General features: G+C 58.2%; 1 protein-coding gene across 4 annotated transcripts; it reads left to right on the forward strand.

Annotated features, from left to right (window-relative positions):
* The first annotated feature begins 307 nt into the window (after positions 1-307).
* On the forward strand, positions 308-17908 carry RAB8A (RAB8A, member RAS oncogene family). 4 transcript variants are annotated; one of them, XM_070246087.1, is made up of 9 exons: positions 308-843; positions 5264-5324; positions 7166-7226; positions 9353-9430; positions 10934-11023; positions 11561-11626; positions 13049-13099; positions 14017-14038; positions 16514-17908. In XM_070246087.1, exons 1-9 carry the CDS (start codon positions 633-635, stop codon positions 16624-16626), a joined length of 753 nt encoding a protein of 250 aa, XP_070102188.1. In that variant the 5' UTR covers positions 308-632; the 3' UTR covers positions 16627-17908. The 4 variants fall into 4 exon arrangements, with proteins under 4 accessions (XP_070102188.1, XP_023481133.2, XP_070102189.1 ...); XM_023625365.2 differs by lacking the exon at positions 16514-17908 and adding an exon at positions 15336-15564; XM_070246088.1 differs by lacking the exon at positions 16514-17908 and adding an exon at positions 15351-15563.
* Positions 17909-19049: the final 1141 nt, after the last annotated feature.

The raw sequence follows: 19049 nt of genomic DNA on the forward strand, positions 1-19049 counted from the left end.
GGCGCGCGGGGCGCCAGCGAGGCCGCTCAGGCGGCGGGGGCCCGGGCGCCTCGGAGGGGACCTCGCGCCGACTCTGACGAGCGCCCGCACGCTCCCCTCGTTCGTTCCCCGCGGCCTGACGCGGCCACCTCCACGCCACGCGACACAGCCGCCGCAGCTTCCCGCGCTCGGCCCGTCGCATACTGAGGCTGCGCGGGCCGTACGGAGGCTGCGCGGGTCGTGAGGGCGGAAGCCAGAAACCGACGCGCGTGCGCCCTCTGCTGGCGCCCAACTGTCTCCTCGGTGCGCGTGCGCACGCGCCCCCGGCCCCGCCCACGAACTGCGAGCGCGCGGAGCCGTTGGCGACGCTCCCCGCCCTTCCCCACCCATCAGGGGACGGGGCGGGGCCGCCCCGGAGTCGGGAGAAGGCGGGGACACGAGATGCCACGCCCCCGCAGGTCCCTATTTGAAGCCCCTCGAGTCCTCACTGCTGGCCAATCGCAGCCCGCCCTGTCCCGAGCGCCGGCCAATGAGCGGCACGTTCGGTCGCTTCCGGCTCTGCGCCCCACTAGCCCCTTCCCCAGGTCTCCCCGCGACGGGCGGAGCGAGGGGGCGGGCGTCGGCCGCAGTGACGCGCGACGGGCCGGGAGCCAATGGGGGGCGGGCGCGGTGCTGATGGACGGGGCCAGCGGCCAGTGGCGAGGCACGGGCCGCACTTCCCGTCGGGGAGAGAGTGTAATATGGCGAAGACCTACGATTACCTGTTCAAGCTGCTGCTGATCGGGGACTCGGGGGTGGGGAAGACCTGTGTCCTGTTCCGCTTCTCCGAGGACGCCTTCAACTCCACCTTCATCTCCACCATAGGTAGCAGGGTCGCGGAGCGGCCGGGCGCGCCCCTGAGGGCTGGGGGCTGATGGAGCGGCCGGGCCGGACGGCCTGAGGGCTCTGAGAGGGTCACGGGGCCCAGGGGGAGAGGACCGGCTGCCCCGCCGCCGCGTGGGGCTTCCCGGGCCATGGGGAGGACCAGGTGTCCATTTACAGAGGGGAGGCTGAGGCCCGACCCCCAGCCCGCTCGTCGGGGAGCGTGTGTCCTGGGCTGGGGTCTCGGCGCCCGTCATCTCATTCTGTCCTCGCCGCGGCCCTAGAAGCGGTTCTTTGGGGTCCGCGTCTTAACAGCAGTGGAAACTGAGGCACGGGGAGCTGGCTGTGGGAACAGGACCGTGACATCTGATCTTACTGAGCACCTGCTGTGTGCGTATCACACTCGCCAGTCCTGTACGTTAGATGCTGTTAGAGCCCATGGCACAGAGGAGAGGTTAGGCTGGGGGAGGACACGGGACTCGCCCAAGGTCACACAGTCTGCAGGTGGCAAGGATGGGATTTGAACCCAGGTGTGTCAGACCCCAAAACTAAAGGCTCAGTCGTCCCAGACAGATGTGAGCGCTCGCCCCCAGGTCAAGCACAGCTGATCCTCATCGGAGCCAGGACTCCGACCCACACCTCTCCCGCTCTTCCTCTGGAATATTCAGGGGTTAGTCTCTCCTCCTGACCCTGTTTCCCCCATGGCTGCGTTTCCTCTAGAAGGAATGCTGAGAGGGAGTCCCAAGCCTTTCCCTGCCCCGCCTTCTATCCCACTGAAGGGTGACAGCAACAGCTGCCTGCCTTGGGGCCTGTCATCCCCAAAGAGATTCCAGATAAAAGCTCCAGTAAGAAACTAAAATCAGCCAGTGCCACAGAGCGCCCTGACTTCCCTATCTTGAGGCCAGGACACCGGTTGTCACTTTGCAGAACAGCCTTTCCCGTAGGGCCAGCCCACATTGTGGTTAAGCAGAATGGCTTACTACTCCTCGCTTCCGACATCCAGAGCTGACTTTGCCCGACGCCACAAAAACAGCCACTGCCTTCATGAACGTTTGACCTGGGAGTCACATCAGCCAAACAGAGTGGCCTGTGAGCTAGGCAGCCGTGCTCCGCAGTGGGGAAGTGGGAGAATGGTCACCAAGCCCAGGAGTTGATCGCAAATGGAGAGAACCTAGGGAAGGGGCTTTGCTTTACCCTGCGTAAACCCAGTCAGCTTATCTGCTTGAACCCCACTATGAGCTGCTGATTCCATCCTTGCTGTCTTCCAAAAGCTGCACTTTGCAAAACACTTAGGTGCCAATGTAGAGAGAATTATCCTGGAAATCATAATGCCTGATTTCCAGCTGCTGTTTGCCCTTGAGCAAGCACTTTACCTCTCTGAGCCCTGTTTCTGTAGTTGAGTGTGGTGCCCTCTGCCTTGACCAGGTGAGGTGGTTGAGGATCAGAACTGTGTGACGAATAGGGGCTCGTCCCTGCTGCCAGAGCCGTCTAGAGGAGGCAGGATGGCTCCTTCATGGCAGCAGCCCTCCCCTGGGCTCAGGTGTTTCAGCTCCCTCCCCTCCCCAACTCCAAGGTCAAACTTTGGGGTAACCCTTGCATCCCCCCTAGTCAAAAAGATCTTAACTCCTGGCAGCTGGTGGCTCGCTCTCAGCCCAGGCCTCAGTTTCCCAGCATCAGAAACTTCCTGTGCAGCACAAGCATTAGTAGGGTCAGTTTGGTTGGGTTTTTCATTTGGTTTCTAATTCTTGACCAGAAAGCTCAAGCTAGCGCTTTAGGGCTCCAAGGACGCTGGCTTCCACTTGCAGGCGAGGGTGTGACTTGGGCAAGGTCGCGTAGGGAGGTGGAGGTGACAAGTAACCTGGGACTCTTCTCATTAGACATGGCCTTCCTTCAGGCCTCTGTCTTCTAGGAAGGTGTGTCACTCTGACCTTGCAGTCATGGCCTCCTCATTCTTAGGCCTCTTAAAGTTTACACTTCCTAATTAAATTTGTTGTTACTGTAGCCCAGGAGGAGGATGGGAGAGAGCGATGCCGTAGGGCTCAGTGCTTCCTGGTTTCCTATGTCCCTGTGCATCTTGACAGGAGGTGGAGAAGCGACAACCCTGGGCCGCTTCGAGCTGAAATACAACTTAATGCATAAGGGCGACTCTGTTGGCACTGAGTGTACCTCTGGGTTTTCTTTATAGATTTGGGATTAAGTGGCTGTTCATCTTCTGCCCAGGTTTCGTTTTGCAAAAGCCTGTTCTCATAAGCTCTATCGATCATTTGTGGTGTGAATTTGGCCCTGTGGCTCCCTGGAATTGGTTCTTCCCAGCCTGGCTCTGCCCCCACCGCCTTCTCAGGGCCCCCTTCATTCGTTCCTTCAAGGAGGTGAATGACAGAAACTGTGCGGCACCACGCAGCCCCCGGTGCTCTGAGTTCTTTCATCCAGCCAGCTTGCCCGCATGCCGGCTGCAGACCAGGCATCTGCCTGGGTGTCGGAGCTGCAGAGATGGCTCAGATGGCTCAGAGGGAGGCAGAAATGCCATGAAGTCTGCAGTCAGGTGTGTGTGCAGGGCGACTGGCTTCTAGTAAATACGTGTTCAGCCCCGGCCGTGCTTACTCACTGGAGGTGTAGCCGAGAGAAAGACGTGTGAGTCCCTGCCCTCAAGGGGCTGATTTCTAGTGGGCACGATTCAAGTGCAGGCTTAGCTTCCCTCTTGTCCCGAGGACAGCTCCTGAGGTGGGCAGGGCCGGAATTAGCATCCCCATGATGGGTTCTGAGAGGTCCGGCCAGGCCTGAGCCTCAGGTCTTCACAGGGGGAGACTGAGAACAAACACCCTGCGCCAAAGGCTGGGTTTGGCCATTTCCCCTCCACGCAGGCCATTCACATGAACAAGTTTTACTCCTGGGTTCGTGGAGCAAAGAAACAAATATACAATGTCAGGGGTAAGTGCATGAAGAAGAAAAAGCAGGTAAGGGGAGAGAAATGCGGATGGTTAGGAAGGCTCCCCTGAGGAGGTGGCTCAACCAGAGACCTGAGTGAAGGGAGGGGGAGCCAGGTGGCCATGGAAAGAAAGAACATTCCAAGACAGGAGAGAGCAAGCATAAAAGCCCTGAGGCCAGAGTGCGCCTGGGCTCTTTGGGAATCAGCTACGGAGACAGTGTGGGTGGAGGGGGGCATGACCATGGCTGCTGAGAGGTGAGCGGGTCAGGCAGGACCTCGGAGCACACTGGCAACTATTTGCTCTGTCTGCGGGGGCCAAGGAGGCAGTGGGAAGCCACTGGAAGGTGTTTTGGGGGTTTTTTAACAGTTTTATTGAGGTATAATTCACCTACCATACAACTCACCCACTTGAAGTGTACAATTTGGTATATTCAGAGTACAACCATCACCACAGTCAATTCTAGAAAATTTTCATTATTCCAAAAACAAACCCCAAACCCCACCCATCTCCCCATTCCCTCTGCAGCCCCTGGCAACCACTAATCTGCTTCCTGTCTCTATGGATTTGCCTGTCCTGGACGTTTTCCTGTGAAAACGTGTGTGTGGCCCTCTGTGTCTAGCTTCTTTCGCTCAGCGTGGTGTGTTCAAGGTTCGTCCCTGTTGTAGCGTGTGTCAGGGCTTCGTTCCTGTTTACGGCTGAGTAATAGTCAGTTCGTTGTACAGACAGACCACATTTTGTTATCTGCTCATCTGTTGGCAGACGCACTGGAAGGTTTGGAGGCGGGATTAGCTTTGTGATGTGGTTGAGTTTGTGCCTTTTAAAGCTGAGGAGGTGACTGAGGGGCAACAGTAGGAGCCTGGAGAGCGGCCCAGGAGGCTGAGAGGTCATCCATGGTCCTGGGGAAAGGGGCCTGCAGCCGGTGGCTGGGAGAGAAGGAGGGCAGGATCAGGAAGCCTTCTTGGGGGGTGTCCTAGCGGATCTCAAAGGAGAAGGAGAAGTTTGCCAGGCTGACGGGTGGGTGGGGCGGGGCTACCTGCAGAGAAGGAACAGCATGTGTGCAAGCTGGAGACCCATGTACATCGTGGTGCATCGCGGGCCCAGTGCCCTGGGGGTCGGGGTGGGGTGGCAGGAAGCATGGGTCTGAGGCCTGCCAAGGGCTCTGCTGCCCACTCAGCGAGGCCATCTCTGGGGGGAGGGAGCAAGTCTTTGGCACCTCAGCTTCTTGGGTTTGCCCGCCAGCTCTGCCAGCTGCCGGCTTCACTCAGGGTGGCTCCTGTCCCCCTTTGAGCCTCAGCTTCTGCTTTCGTGAGAGAAGCGAGTTCTCCAGGTGCCTCCAGCTGTGCTGTGGGGGATTCTGAGACCCCACGTGCCCAGCACCAGGCAGGTGCTCTATAAGCTGCAGCCACTGTTCCCTGCACGGGTTGGCAGTGCCCGCCTCAGATGCAGCTTGGGAAATGGGCTAACAGTAATGCACCTCTTTTTTTCTTTTCTTTCAGGAATTGACTTTAAAATTAGGACCATAGAGCTCGATGGCAAGAGAATTAAACTACAGATATGGTAAGAGTCAGTGTCTTCATCAGCCACTTCGCCTGGTGAGCGCTTCAAGCCAGGAGTTCCTAGGGCCCCTCTCCCTTCCCTCTGACTGTGGCCTCCATCTCTTTGTGCCCAGCTGGACACATCGGGCTTTGTTAGAAGCCCCAGGAGCTGTGGTCTGCTGGCTGCTGGGGCCCAGAGTCTGTGTCAGCACCTTCTGGGGCTCAGCGTTCCAGTGTGGGCCCTGCTTGGGCCTGGCCTTCAGAGCGGCCTGCTTCCACTGAGCTTGAGAGAGCCCTCTACGCCTGGTGGCGGTGAAGGTGCCGGGATGGGGAGATGCCCCGGCCTGGCATTCTTCTGAGCCTGTCAGCTCGCTGAAGACGGCCTGACATCGCTTCCTCTTTCTCTCCCGGGGAAGCCCAGGCCTCACTTCCTAGGACGCAGACCTGAAACCCCAGAACCATAAATGAGCTGAGGCCAGGCCTAGTAACAAGGCCTGTTTCCATTCCACTCACCTGGGGCCGGCTTCCCATGCCACATGAAATTAGAGAAGCTGTGAGTCCCCGTCAGTGGCGCTGACTCCAGTCTGCTGACCGCTGCACCAGGAAGGCTCAGCTCGGATGGTCAGGGGCAGGGGAGCCCACCCTGCAGCCACATCACTTGCAGGGAAGCAGGAGCCCTAAGCGGAATAAAGAGAAGTCACATTTGGCAGAGCGGCTCAGTCCCTCTGTTCAGGCAGGCGCCGGCGGGTGGGAGGGAGCCTGTGAGAGGGGCTGCAGGGCCGCCCTACCCACAGCCCATCTGCCCTCTGCAGTCTCAGTGCAGCATCGCCCCGCTTGTCGGGCGGTCCCCTCGACTTCAGTGGTGTCCACCTCTGAATCTGACTTCAGAATCGAGATCTGAATGAGGCCTCATGCCGGTCAGTCCTGCAGAGCTCTGTGTCCGTCTGTCCTCCTCGTCAGTTATGAGCCATGGAAGTTCCTCGCCTCCCAGTGCGTTGGAGCCTCAGCGCCCAAGTCCAAAGTGACACTGTGTTAGCAAGCAGAAGTTTCGCTTTCCTTTCTTCCTGTCTTCCTGCTTCTGCTCCTGGCGATCTCAGTGGGGTTAGTGACTTTCTTAAAACTCTTCTGGACCAGGACCATGGTTGAGAATAAAATACTATAACCACTAAAGTCGCCTGCTGTTGGTGACAGAAGGCGAGCTTAGCCCCAGATGAGGTGCTTCTGTACAGTGCAGATGGGCGGAGCCCGCAGGGGCGTGCAGGGGTGTGGGAGGAGCCCTGGGCCCCGAGACAAAAGACATGGCTCTGGCCGATCAGTGAGGTCACCTTTAAACCCCATGCTGAGTACCTTCTGCCGGGAGCTGGGCTGGGCATGGGCATGTCTCTCCCACCTGTTGCCTCTGTACCGATGAGGAAGGGCTTTCCGCCTGGCCTCCACCAAGGTCATGAGTGTGGAAGTGCTTCCTGAGCCCCACCGAGTCGGCCTGGCTCAGCCCACCAGCAAGGGCTGTGTTTTTGTGCCACGTGACCAGCACTTTCACATGCAAGGTCCATGCCTGACCTTGGTTCTTCTGTGATGCGGAAACCATGGGGAGAATCTCCAGGAAGCCCAGATGCAGAAGAGAGTGAGCACGCAGGCCAGTGACTCTGGTGGCTCTGCCGCATCCCCAACTGGGAGACCTTAACCCGTCTGAGCCACAGTTTCCTTCTCTGTAAGGAGGGAGAATGGGGGTGCTTCCCCACAGCAGGGTGATCAGTCAGGAGATGGCCGTGGGAAAGCCCGCATCCCTCCCAGGCAGTGCCCTCACTGCCGCCGTGATGATGGTTCTTGTTCAGCATCACTAACATGCCATCTTGTCTTTAGGGACACAGCTGGTCAGGAACGGTTTCGGACCATCACAACAGCCTACTACAGAGGCGCAATGGTATGGACGGGGTGTTTTTGTTTTTGTCTTTTCTTAAGTCAAAATGAACATCATTGCCTTGGATACCAAAACCTGGATGTCTCTGGGGAGCCCGTGCTCTGGCTCCCCGGAAGTCCTTGGGCCTGGGTCCATTTTCAGAACAGGCTGCGTGCCCCACCCGCACTCCCACGCACATGCATCCCCTCTGGCTTCAGAGACAATGCAGGGTTTAGGGAAGCCTGATTCTTCGGGAGTGAAGGGAGACACGGGCAGCCGGTTCTTCAGGTGAGGCCAGTGAGATGGGGGACGGCATGCCCCGACACCTAGGCCCGCCTCACCCTCTGTGGAATTTGCTACCGAGAACTTGAAGCTCGTCCATGAGCTGAGTCGCCCTGGGCTGTTGGCCATTATATTTGTTGCCTGGGCCTGAGGCAAGATGACGTGACAGGAAGACTCGTTTGTCATCCCTTAAGTATTTTTACCAAGCTCCTTCTCCGGGCCAGGCCTGAGCCAGTTGTGGAGGGAGACCTGGGATGGGCCGGGGTCCTGCCGGAGGGTCTGGCGGGAGGCAGAGCCCCTGGACCTGGCTTGGCACGCAGGGTTGTCCTGGGTGCCCCTCTGAGCTCTGTCTCCTGACTCAGGAAGTGGGGTGGAGGACAGGCCTGTGACCCAGCAGTGGTGAGGGTGGATGCCATCTCCCCATTCCCAGCTCCCACAGTACCTCGCCTTTCCGTGGTGCACCCCGTCTTAACTGAGGAGACACCTGTGTCCTCCACTGGGCTGCGAGGTCTGTGAGGGGTGGGCCACGTTGGGGTCACTGCCACGTGCTCTGTGCCTGGGCTGGTGCTGGGTTTGCAGTGGGGGCTCAGGAGCTATCAGCAGATGATGGAGATGAGTGGCAGCATGAAGTCTTTAGACCCTTCCATGCAGCGTCTGGACCACCATAGACACTCGGTCACATGGGTTGCAACCTTAGCACACACGTCTCATTAAAATTAATTTATTAATTCCCCTTACTTGGCTGTGCTCAGGGGGCAGGGGCCACGGGGCACTGGGATCCTGGGGGGCTTCTCTGTGGCCTCATGTGGGCCCTGGCCCTGTCTAGGCTGAAATAGCCCCCACTGTCCCATTCACTGAGCCCTTCCCTGTCCCAAACACCAGGCCCCGGTCTTGGCCATATACCCCCGAGTGGGGGCACCAGGGTCATCCCCATTTTACAGAGGAGGAACCCAAGGCTCACTGGAGTTCCATGCTTTGCTTTAGTCCATGCAGAGGGCAGAGGGATGGGCCAGTGCAGCTGGCCATCCCCAGTGCCTCGTCCTCAGCCAGCCCTTGATGAGGCTGCACTGAGCCATCTGTGAGACCCTGTCCAGCCCCCAGATGATTGTGGCTGGCAGTCCTCCTAGACCTGGGCTAACCCATAAGGAAGCCACGAGCCAGGTGTGGCAATTTGAAATTTAACTCAGTTAAAGTAGGAAATCCTGCCCCTGGGTCGCACCAGCCGCATTTCAGGTGTCCCAGAGCCACATGTGGCCAGCAGCGACCGTGTGAGACAGTGCAGAGAATGTTGCCAGCACTGCAGCCCATCATCCTCTCTGTCCTCACCGTAGCAGCCCCTGGGGTCCCAAAGTAAGGGAGCATTAGTTGTCTCCTGTCACATTGTGAACTTATAGACATCCCGCTGTGGTGCCTGGCACAGAGTAGGCACCAGATGAGGGCTGATGCTGGGGCACCCAGAGGAGGTGGCGCTGGCCGAGCCCAGGACTCGGGCAGGGCGAGGGGCGAGTAAAGGCCTGCAGGAGGCTGAGCACGGCAGAGGGTTGGCGTGAAGGGGAGCTCGGTGGGCACCAGGGTCATGGAACACATGCAGGACAGGGCGCTGCGGAAAGGAGGTGGGCCATGATCATCCTGCCGGGGCGAGGAGCCAGCAGCGCTCGTCTGTAAACACAAGCGTGGTGGGGTCTGCTCTGGAGGCAGAAGGGTCACCTCGGTGGCTAAGGGGGCAGAACGAGTCTGGGAGACCAGCGAGGGAGGGTGGGGATCTGGCAGGAAGGGCGCCTGGAGGGGTCCCTGCTGCCCCACCTTGCTGGGCCTCCCCGACTCAGCTTGCAGCTTGTCTGGAGCAGGTGTCTGTCTCCCCCATTCAGGGCATCATGCTGGTCTATGACATCACCAACGAGAAGTCCTTTGACAACATCCGGAACTGGATTCGGAATATTGAGGAGGTAAGGCTCACAGCTCTTGCCATGTGTGCGAACTTCCAGGGGTTCTCTCCTCTCTCCTCACCCCGGAGTGCCCTGGCTTACAGATGAGGTCATGGAGGCACAGAGACACCTAGAAGTGACTCACCATGAGCCCCATAGCTGGGGGGTTTAGTCATGGCAGAACTGGAACCCAGGTGGTCAGCCCTGGAAACTGCATGCTGGCCTGGCCTCCTCAGTAGACCAGACCTGAGAGCCCATTTGCCCAGCTAGGCAATGTCACCACCAGGAGAGAATAGACATCCGAGCTCTGGGTTACTCTGAGCATTTAGTGCTTTCTAGAGAAGGGAGGTTCCAGAACCGACGTGACCCTTGTATTTGGTGACGTGGTGAGATGATGTGTCGGGTCATACTTTGAGCTACAGCGGAGCAGGGTGTGAGCCAGCTGATTGATGTGAGCCCCCGTGTGCAGGCCAGCACGCTCAGATAGCTGCTGCCTATGACAGGAGACTCTGAACCACGGAGGGAAAGGGAGGGGCCAGCCCACCTCCCCTAGCCAAAGCCAGTGCCGTCCCCTGCCCACTCCTTGAAGAGCTCACCTGCACCCCAGAGCCTCCCTGAACGGTGGCACTGGCAGCTTTCGATGACTCATCAGGCAGGGCGTCAGGTCTGAGGTGCGGCCAGAGAACTTCACCCTTCTGTAAAGCCCGGTGAAAGGTCACGTCACTCCCTGCCCCGGCACTGATAGGTGGCAGCACCAGGCCGCCGCACCCCCCCCGCCCCCGACAACCCCACATTTGCTGGCAGGAGGCTGTGCCCTGGCTGAGGAAGAGGGCCTCCTGCTGGTCTCTGAGGAAGCTCTCTGCTTCTGGCCGGTAGGCGAGAGGGCCATTGGTTAGCAGGAGGTTAGTCAGCCAGCAGTGCCCTGTGCTCACTGAGACCAGAAGGCAGGAGGTCCCCTCCCATGCCCTGGTCTTCAGAAGTGACACCCCTCCCCTGGGGTATGGGGGCGACTGGAGGAGGAGCCCTTTTCAGGCCTGAGGGCAGAGTTAAGGGGACACCAGGGTTGCCAGTCTTTGGGGCCTGTGACCACCACAGGCACAGCCCATTTCGGAACCCAAAGAGCGAGCTGGAGCTGGGCAGAATGTCCCAGGACAGCAGCTAGGGCCTCCAGCAGAGCACCTGGGAAGCAAGGGAGGTACAGAGGGTACCCTTCATAGAGCCCACCAGGAGCCCAAGGATGGGCACAGGAGTCTGGTTGACGCGGCCCAAAGGGCAGCTGTCCTCAGCAGCGGGAAAGCATGCACTTGGTCAGAGTAGCAGCCCGAACCCTGGACTCGGTCTTGGCGTTAGCTCTGTGACATGGGCCGGGGCACTCAGCCTCTCTCAGCTTCAGCTTGTCCTCTGCACAGGGATGTGCCCAGCAGTCCCAGCCCCCACTCTCATTTTGGAAGACAGGCTGTGAGTTGGCCTGTGGTCCAGTCTGTCCGCACCCCTCACCTCCCCATCTGCCCCTCTCTCTGTCAGCACGCCTCTGCAGATGTCGAAAAGATGATACTTGGCAACAAGTGCGACGTAAATGACAAGAGACAAGTTTCCAAGGAACGGGGAGAAAAGGTGGGCATGGTGGCGGGCTTGGACCTGGCACCACCTGGAGCCTTGGGGCAGAGGGACCTCAGGGTTTTAGGATTTCCCACATGGAGGCCAGCCCTGCCCTGCCCCACCCCAGAGCACCCCTGATTGCTTCCTGGCTTGTCCAAGACTGAGGGGGTCCTAGGACGCAGGACTTGGCTGGACAGCCGGCCGCCCCAGGGGGCCACGTGCTGTGGGGAGGAGGGTGGAGAGCACACTCCCGGCTGAAGATGCAGGCAGCCAGGGCTTCCAGGGGTGCTCTGCATGCTCCGTACGGTGCCGCGCCTTGGGACCCGTTCAGGCACAGGGAGCAGAGGATGAGCCGTGTTTTGATCCAGGCCCTCTCCACCCTCCTGCCAGGAACATTCCCCACCTGCTCTCCACTGGTAACTCAAGGGAGCGACCCAGGAGGTCACATCCATGGCCCCGGCCCACCCTGGCTCCCCCCCAGCTCCCCGCCAGGGTGCTGCGTGGGGGTCGGGGGCCCCTGGTGACTGACGTGTGTGTGTCCCTCCCTCACAGCTGGCCCTGGACTATGGCATCAAGTTCATGGAGACCAGCGCGAAGGCCAACATCAACGTGGAGAACGTGAGCACTGGGCCCTGTGGGGAGACATAAGCCTGCAGCGCTGGCCCTTTCGGGCTGAGAACAGGCTGCACCCTCTGGGGAGGCTCTCCCAGAGGGACTGGCCACAGGCTCCAACCTGCCACTTCCTGGGCAGCACCATGTGTCAGGCCCCTGAGAGGCCCAGGTGGCCCTGGGGGCATTGCCCCGCTGACAGCAGCAGCTGCAGGCCCCAGCTCGGCAACTACAGCATCATCTCACCGACTTTTGGGTTGCCTGGGGAACAGGCACAGTTTCACACATAGGGAAACTGAGGCTCAGAGAGTCCCAGCTGCCTGGCACCCAGGCCCAGCTCCCACACAGGCCCCGTTTCAAGCCCAGAAAGAGTAGGAGACTGTCACAGGGCCTTGGCCCAGGCGACCCTCTCCTCTCCACAGACAATGGCAGCCTCGCAGCTGAACTGCCTTCCCTCCATCCCACTGTGCCAGTGATCCTTCCAGAGAGGCTCTTCCACATCGTTCCCAAGCCCAGGCCCCATGCCTGGCACAGAAGGCTCTCCCAGCCAACCCCAGCCACCTGTGCCACACCCTCCCCCAAGCCTGTGCTGCGGTCCCTTCCCTCACACCCCCCCTTCCCATCAGGGCCAGTCCAAGTGGCCCCTCCCCAGGGAAGACTCTGCTGTCCCCCAGGCCCTTGGACCCACCCCTCCAGGTGTCCCCATACCCTGAGCCACCCTCCATGACAGCTTTCGATGTCACAGGGCTGTTTGCTGAGACTCTGCCTCTCCCACCAAACCGGGAGCCCCTCGGGTGCAAATGCTGAGGCTGAGTCATCTCTGTGTGAGGCCCAGGGGCAGGGCTGGTGCCAGAGTGGGGCTTAGTATTATCAGGAGAGTGGATGAGGGAAGGGAGGAAGTGGTCAGGAGGCTGTGACGGCAGCGGCAGCCTGGGGTCCAGCCAGCTTGAGCCATCGCCGTCCCTGGGAAGATGAGCCTTTCACCCATCCAGCCCTTCCAGGCCTCCCTGCCGGGCCAGGACCCAAAAGGAAGCATATTTGGCCAAAGAGCCCCCTGTCTTTCTCTCTGCCCTGCCCTGCCCGTCAGAAGGGGGACAAAGGAGTCAGGGATGGAGAGCTGGGTCCTCTGCCTGGATCCTTCCGGACTGGTCAGTTAGCCCTGGGTGCCTTCGGACAAGTCACTTGGCCCTTCCGAGCCTCAGCTTCGTCTCTGACCAGTCGAGGGTGATCCCATCTCCCAGGGTCATTGTCTCAGGGTGGGTGGTGGCCTGGGTGGGCCTAGTTAGCCTGCTAGGGACAGGAGATGGGTCTGGACAGCAGAGGCCCATGCCCAGGAAGCCGCCCTAACACTGGTCCCGCAGCGGCGGCCAGGAACCAGACAGCCTGTTGGCTTCTTGCTCCGGGCATACTGACGGTGTGCTTCTCCCACAGGCATTTTTCACTCTCGCCAGAGACATCAAAGCAAAAATGGACAAAAAATTGGTGAGTGTGTGTCCTTCCCAGATCCCCACAGATGTCCCAGTTGGTGCTGGCTGGCCTTGGCCTCAGTGGCGTGTTGCATCCCCAGGCAGATTCTGTGTTTTTGGACACGCTGGACCTGGGAGGACGTGGCTGGGAAAGGGGGGGCAGTTAGCAGGTGTGGTTGGGGCGTTGGCCCCAGACACGCTCATGGGTTCCCTCCTTCCTCCGAGGCCTGGAGCTGCTGGGCGCCAGGCACTGCCGTCTGAGCACACGGACTAGCAGAGGCTACGTGGCCCTTGCCGTCCTGCTCAGGAGATGATGGCCCCGCAGCACGGTGTCTGATAACTGCTGGCTTTCCGTCCTGACGAGTCTGGCAGGTCCTAGCCTGTTTTTGCCCTCCAGTCCTCAGTTCTCCAAGTTGTGCCTGCTCTATGACCTTCAGTGGGTCCCAGGGCCCTGAGGCGTCCAGGAGGTCCTGCCTCAATCCCGCCCCATCCACCCTTTCATTCTTCCAGCTTTTTCTTTACCACACGAACAGTCGCGTAGTCCCCAGCACCCACGTAACTAGTGTGTTCTTGGTGGAGTCGGAACTCTCCACCGTGTTTGGGCGTGTTCAGCACCTAAGTGCTGTCGTGAGTGTTCCAGTGGCAGCTCTTTCCCGGCAGGTGACTCTCCCCGTTGTCTGAGACAAGAGCATAAGCTCTGTTTGTGGCTCGTCTTACGTCTGGTCATATAAGATTGCACGTATGATACAAAACACCATTCAAGTAGGTCATATCTGATTTAAATCTGTTTTCATAATTCTGAGATGCTGTGAATTGAATCGTAAGGCACACAATCAATGTAATAGCAGCTCTTTGGCCAAAATGGGAAACAGCCCGTGTAAACCAATGTACTTGTCTTACGAAAACTTTCTTACAATTGTAATTTTTTTACAGTTCTTTTCTCTTCAGTATGACGGTAAAATTTTGATTCTTCATGATCCTTCTGACTCACTTTTGCCCACTGGCAGTTATGCTGAGCATCACGGTGACACTCTGCCTGGCTTTTGAAACTGGCCTGCTGATTGCCTCCAGAACGTGCCATGTCCTTCCTAGGCCTGGGTTAGGAAGCACAGACACACAGCCGTGGCCCTTGCACTTTTTCTTTCGTAACTGAATTACAATTCACTGGCCATTAAATTCTCCCTGTTTCCTACCACTGTGTTTATATCCAGGGTTGCAGCTCCTCTCCCACTTCATACCTATTTTTTTATTGAAATATAATTTGTGTACAACATTGTGTAAGTTTGGGGTATACAGTGTGTCGAGTTGATACATTTACACATTACAACACGATCAATACGGTAGTGTTAGCTGACACCTTATCACGCCACATAATGATCATTTCTTCTTTGCGTTGAGAACAATTAAGTGCTAGTCTCCTAGTAACTGTGAACTTTGTCATACGGTGTTGTTGACTGTCATCACCATGCTGTGCATTCGATCTCCAGAACTCGTTCATCTGCTCGTTGCAAGTTCATATCTGTCTTTTACGTCACTGATCCGGCCAGCTCTGTGCACGCCCCCATCTCTCTTGAGAGCATCACAGAAAGCTGGGCTTTGCCAACACCCACCCCACTCCCAGACCTCTGGCGCTCCCCGTCAGCACACTTGGTGCTCCCCACTGCACTGAGCACCAGCTCCACCCCCACGCCAGGCCGCCTGGGCCTCATGCTCTGCTCCTGCCACCCACTCCCCCCTGTCACCATGTCGTTCCCTCTACTCCAGCCACACTGGCGTTTTCTTGTTCTTGGAGCACCTCATGTTCATTTGAACTTTCTCTGCTACATGTCCTAGAGCTGCTGTACCAAATTCTTGTACCGAAGTTAACAGTTTAAACAATGTGCATGTAGTATCTTAACGTTCTGGAGGTCAGGAGTCTGAAACAGGTCTCCCCAGGCTGAGATCAAGGCGTCAGCGGGGCTGCATCCATTTCTGGAGGATTCAGGGAAGAATCCATTTCCTGGCCTTGTGCAGCTTTTAGAAGCCACTGCATTCCATGCCTTGTGACTCTCTTCCTCCGTCTTCCAAGCCATCTGCTTAGCATCTCTCTGCCCCTGCTTCCATCCTCACCTCACTTTCTTGGACCACAGCTGGGAAACTTTCACTGCTTTTAAGGATTCTCGAGATTGGTTAGATTGGGCCACCTGGATCATCCAGGATGCTCTCCCCATCTCACCTCAGTCACATCTGCAAAATCCTCCCCGCCATGTCAGGTATCACACTCACAGGTTCCAGAGATGAGAGCGTGGACATCACTGGGGACAGCTGCTCTGATGACCACACCACTGGACCCTCCCTGGCCTCACTCCTTCAGTCATGAGGTCTCTGTTCAGATGTGGCCATCAAACGCACCTTCCCCCTGCCCTGCCTTCCTCTTCATTACTCCCCACTGTGGGGAGTCCTTGCTTCCCCACGAGGCCTGCATCCCCCAGTACAGTACCAGCTCCCCAAGGCAGGGGCCTTGTTCACCACTGCATGCCTGTGCCCACAAAAGCGCCTGGCACAGCACAGGCACACGATAGGTACTGTTGAGTAAATTCAGGTTTCACCTCACAGCTGAAAGATGAGAAGGAATGAGTCAAAGAAAAGGGGGCGAACCTTCCAAACAAGGTGTTAAGTTCCCGGGGTCAGCGGGGACCAGGTCACAGAGGCTCTCAGTGCCAAGCGACACAGCTAATGGGTTTCAGTAAGGCCTGAGCAGACAAGATTAGAGCTTAGAGCTTCCACTACCTGCGGAGGACTGTGGGGAGGTGGTGCGCCAGAGCCTTGGCACAGGGACACAGACCCACTGAGTGTGAGTGTCACTGCCCCTTGGCTGCCTCACTGTTCGGTGCTCAGCACAGAAGGGGAGCTAGATGGAAAGAAGGAGGGCTGAATGGTGGGAAGGAAGGAGGGAAAGAAGACAGTGAGGTGGCCAACAGATGGTTGGGAAGCTGTTGAGAGGATGAGTGGGAAGGGGTGGGTGGGTGGGTGAGTACGTGAGTAGAAGAATGAGTGGCTGGGAAGGGTGGTGGCTGGGTCGTAGGTGCAGAGCAGGTCTGGGTTGTGAAAGATGAATTTTTGGCTGGAAGGGACAGTGGGATGGATGGATGATAGAAGGGTTGGATGGAAGGGTAGAAAATAGACAAGTGGACGTTTGGTTGGAAGGTAACAGACAGATGGGAGTAGGGGAATGGAGAGGTGGGTGGTTAGTTGGAGGGGGATGGGTGGATCATGGTTACCTGGACGGGAGCGGACAGGCCGATGGTTGGTTGGACAGGGATGGGTGGATGGCGGATGGAAGGTGACAAGTGGATGGGTGGTGATGGGGTGGATATAGGTAGACGGGTAGGTTGAGAGACGTAACGCTGATGGTGCTCAGCCGTAACCTCAGAAAACCTTGTGATTTCAGGAGGGCAACAGCCCCCAGGGGAGCAACCAGGGAGTCAAAATCACACCAGACCAGCAGAAGAGGAGCAGCTTTTTCCGATGTGTTCTTCTGTGAGGAACGCCGCCTTACTCTGAGCCCCGCTCAGCCGAGCTGACTGTGCCTGTCCTGAGTGAACCCCTCACTCAGCCGGGGCCCTCCCCCTGCACCGCCCCCGCCGCGGCCACCGGGCCCGCGGCCACCAGAACACAATTGAGAAATCGTTTATTTTAGTAACAGTCTGATCTTTTCAACTTTGGAGATGGAATAAGTTAAGAATTTGCTATTTTTCCTGCCACATCCGCTGAACGGCCCAGCATCGTGTAACTAGAGAGAAAGATGGAGTCGAGGTGTGACCGTGCACAGCAGCCAGCAGGGCAGGCCTCCATCTCTGGGCCTTGACACAGCTAAGCCCCATTGGAAAGCACGTCCATGTTCTCGGCCACAGAAGCGAGGCCCCCTCAGGCCTGCGAAGGTTCCAGGAGTGCCGGCTGTGTACCCTGAGCGAGGCGACCCACATCGGGACCAGGAAGTATCTGCCTGACAGGCCAGACACCCGCTTCACCTCTTCTCTCAGTTTTGGACAAGTGACAAAAATGTTATTTTTTTTCCCCTCTCTCTTTTTAACTGTCAAACCAAAGGGAAGCACAAATTAAGGAAATTCTGAGGAAAGAAGCATGGGGTGGCCCCACCTGTTCACCGCCAGGTTCGTGTGGTCCAGCCAGGCCTCGGGCACGCTCAGCGGGCCTCTCGGCAGTCCCCACCTGAGCACCAAGGGGACTCCGGACGCACCACAGGTGACCCCGAACATGCAACCACATACAGTCCAGCTGCGATTGGGGCGCCCGCCTCAGCCCCAGCACCCCCGCCCTTCGTCCTCCCAGCCTCTCCAAATCGGACGTTCTTTCTAGCTGAGATTTTTATTTTTCCAGATCTGTGGTGCCATGAAGTGATTCCGTCTCTGATCTCTAATGGCAGACCCAGGTGATCGGGGACATGCGCACACGCCCGGCTGGACGTGGCTAAGAGCGCGAGGCAGCGCCTGGCGTGGCCGAGGCCCCAGGTGGCCCGCGTGACAGACTGACCGCAGAACTTCTGGGGTGGTTCTTGACTGCAGTCGCATGGTTCTGCTTTGACAGCTCTGCCTTCCCACAGAGACTGCACAGCTTGGACCAGGGAACCAGGCCAGAGGGGCGTCATCAGGGAGCCTGTGTTTTTCTTTCTCCCCGCCTACCCCCAAGCTGCTGTCAGTCCAAGACATTGGGATCATAGTTTGCTCTTTTTTTGAATTAAAACCAACATACCAGCCATAGTCTGCTCTTCCCTGGGATCTCTTAACATGCTCTGTTTACATCAATAAATGCACTTAAGGAAAACAAATTAAAGCTCATGTTAAAGTTCGCGGAGTTTTCCGTCCACATTTTCCCAGTGGGCGCACGGATGTGGCCAGGTGGTAGATGGGGGTTCGCAGGAACCCGAGGCGGGCGGGGCCTCAGGTCTGGACAAGCTCAGAGCAGAGGCAGTGGCTTAGCCCAAGCTGGAGGAAACGGTCACCCCACGTTCTGAGGAGATGACACTGTTATCAAAGGGTTGACTTGGAGAAACAAGCTTCCCACCCCGCCCCCACAGCACTGCGCCCCTTTCACAGGAAACAAGGGGTGTCACCCCTCACGGCTCCGCCTCGGCATACCGCATCCCCAGCTGGCAGCGTCTGTCTCCAGCATGCCACTGGATTCTCTTGTCTTGGTCCCCACTGGCCCCCTTTCACCCCGTTGAGTGCTTGGTCTGAGCTCCTCTCCTCCCCTCTGCACACCTTCCTCCCTTGGCTGCTGGCACCCGGCTCGGCCACCGTTCGCCTCCCACCTCCCTGGTGGCTCCTCCAGGGCCCACTCCTCCAGACTGGCTCCCCAGGGAGTTCCTTCCACTCTGTTGGGTGTCCCCAAGACCACGCCCAGGTTCATGGTCCACTGGAACTCGGCACATAGCGGATGGGTTACAGCAGAAGGCTGCAAAGGAAGATTGGCACAGGGAAAAGGCACATGGGGCCACGTCCCGAGGAAACCAGGCGCAAGCTGCCAGGAGCCTTCTCCCTGTGGGGTCCTGCCCAATGTACTTAGTTCCTCTGTCGCCAAGCTGTGACCACACGTGTGAAGTGTGGTCCCCTGGGCACGCTCCTGAGAGACTCAGCGCCCAGGGTTTCTATTGGGGCTGGTCATGCCGGCCCCCTCTGCCCAGATGTACCGGAATCCCAGCTTCCCAGGAAGAAAGCAGGGCTTTAGCATAAAGCACATAGTTTGTACAGACCGTTCAGGCACAGTAGTGAGCCACCCATCCTGGGGGGAAAGTTGTGTCTCAGCAGAGGGAGCTGTTTCCCAGCCTCGTTCCCAGATGCCAGCCGAGAGCCAGCCCCACCCATAGGCCTTAGACATGCCAGGGACTCCGGACTGCGGGTCCAGCCCAGCCCCGACTCGGAGCTCTAGAGGCCCCTGGCCACCTGCCCACCGTCTGTCCCAATTCAGAT

The sequence above is a fragment of the Equus caballus genome, chromosome 21 (genome assembly GCF_041296265.1).
Source record: "Equus caballus isolate H_3958 breed thoroughbred chromosome 21, TB-T2T, whole genome shotgun sequence".
NCBI classification, from domain to species: Eukaryota; Metazoa; Chordata; class Mammalia; order Perissodactyla; family Equidae; genus Equus; species Equus caballus.

Coding starts and splice junctions, on each gene's coding strand:
- RAB8A (XM_070246087.1), top strand. CDS start 633: ATGGGGGGCGGGCGCGGTGCTGATGGACGGGGCCAGCGGCCAGTGGCG. Junction 5,325..7,165: donor AGAATTAAACTACAGATATG/GTAAGAGTCAGT, acceptor TCTTGTCTTTAG/GGACACAGCTGGTCAGGAAC. Junction 14,039..16,513: donor CTTTTCTCTTCAGTATGACG/GTAAAATTTTGA, acceptor TTGTGATTTCAG/GAGGGCAACAGCCCCCAGGG.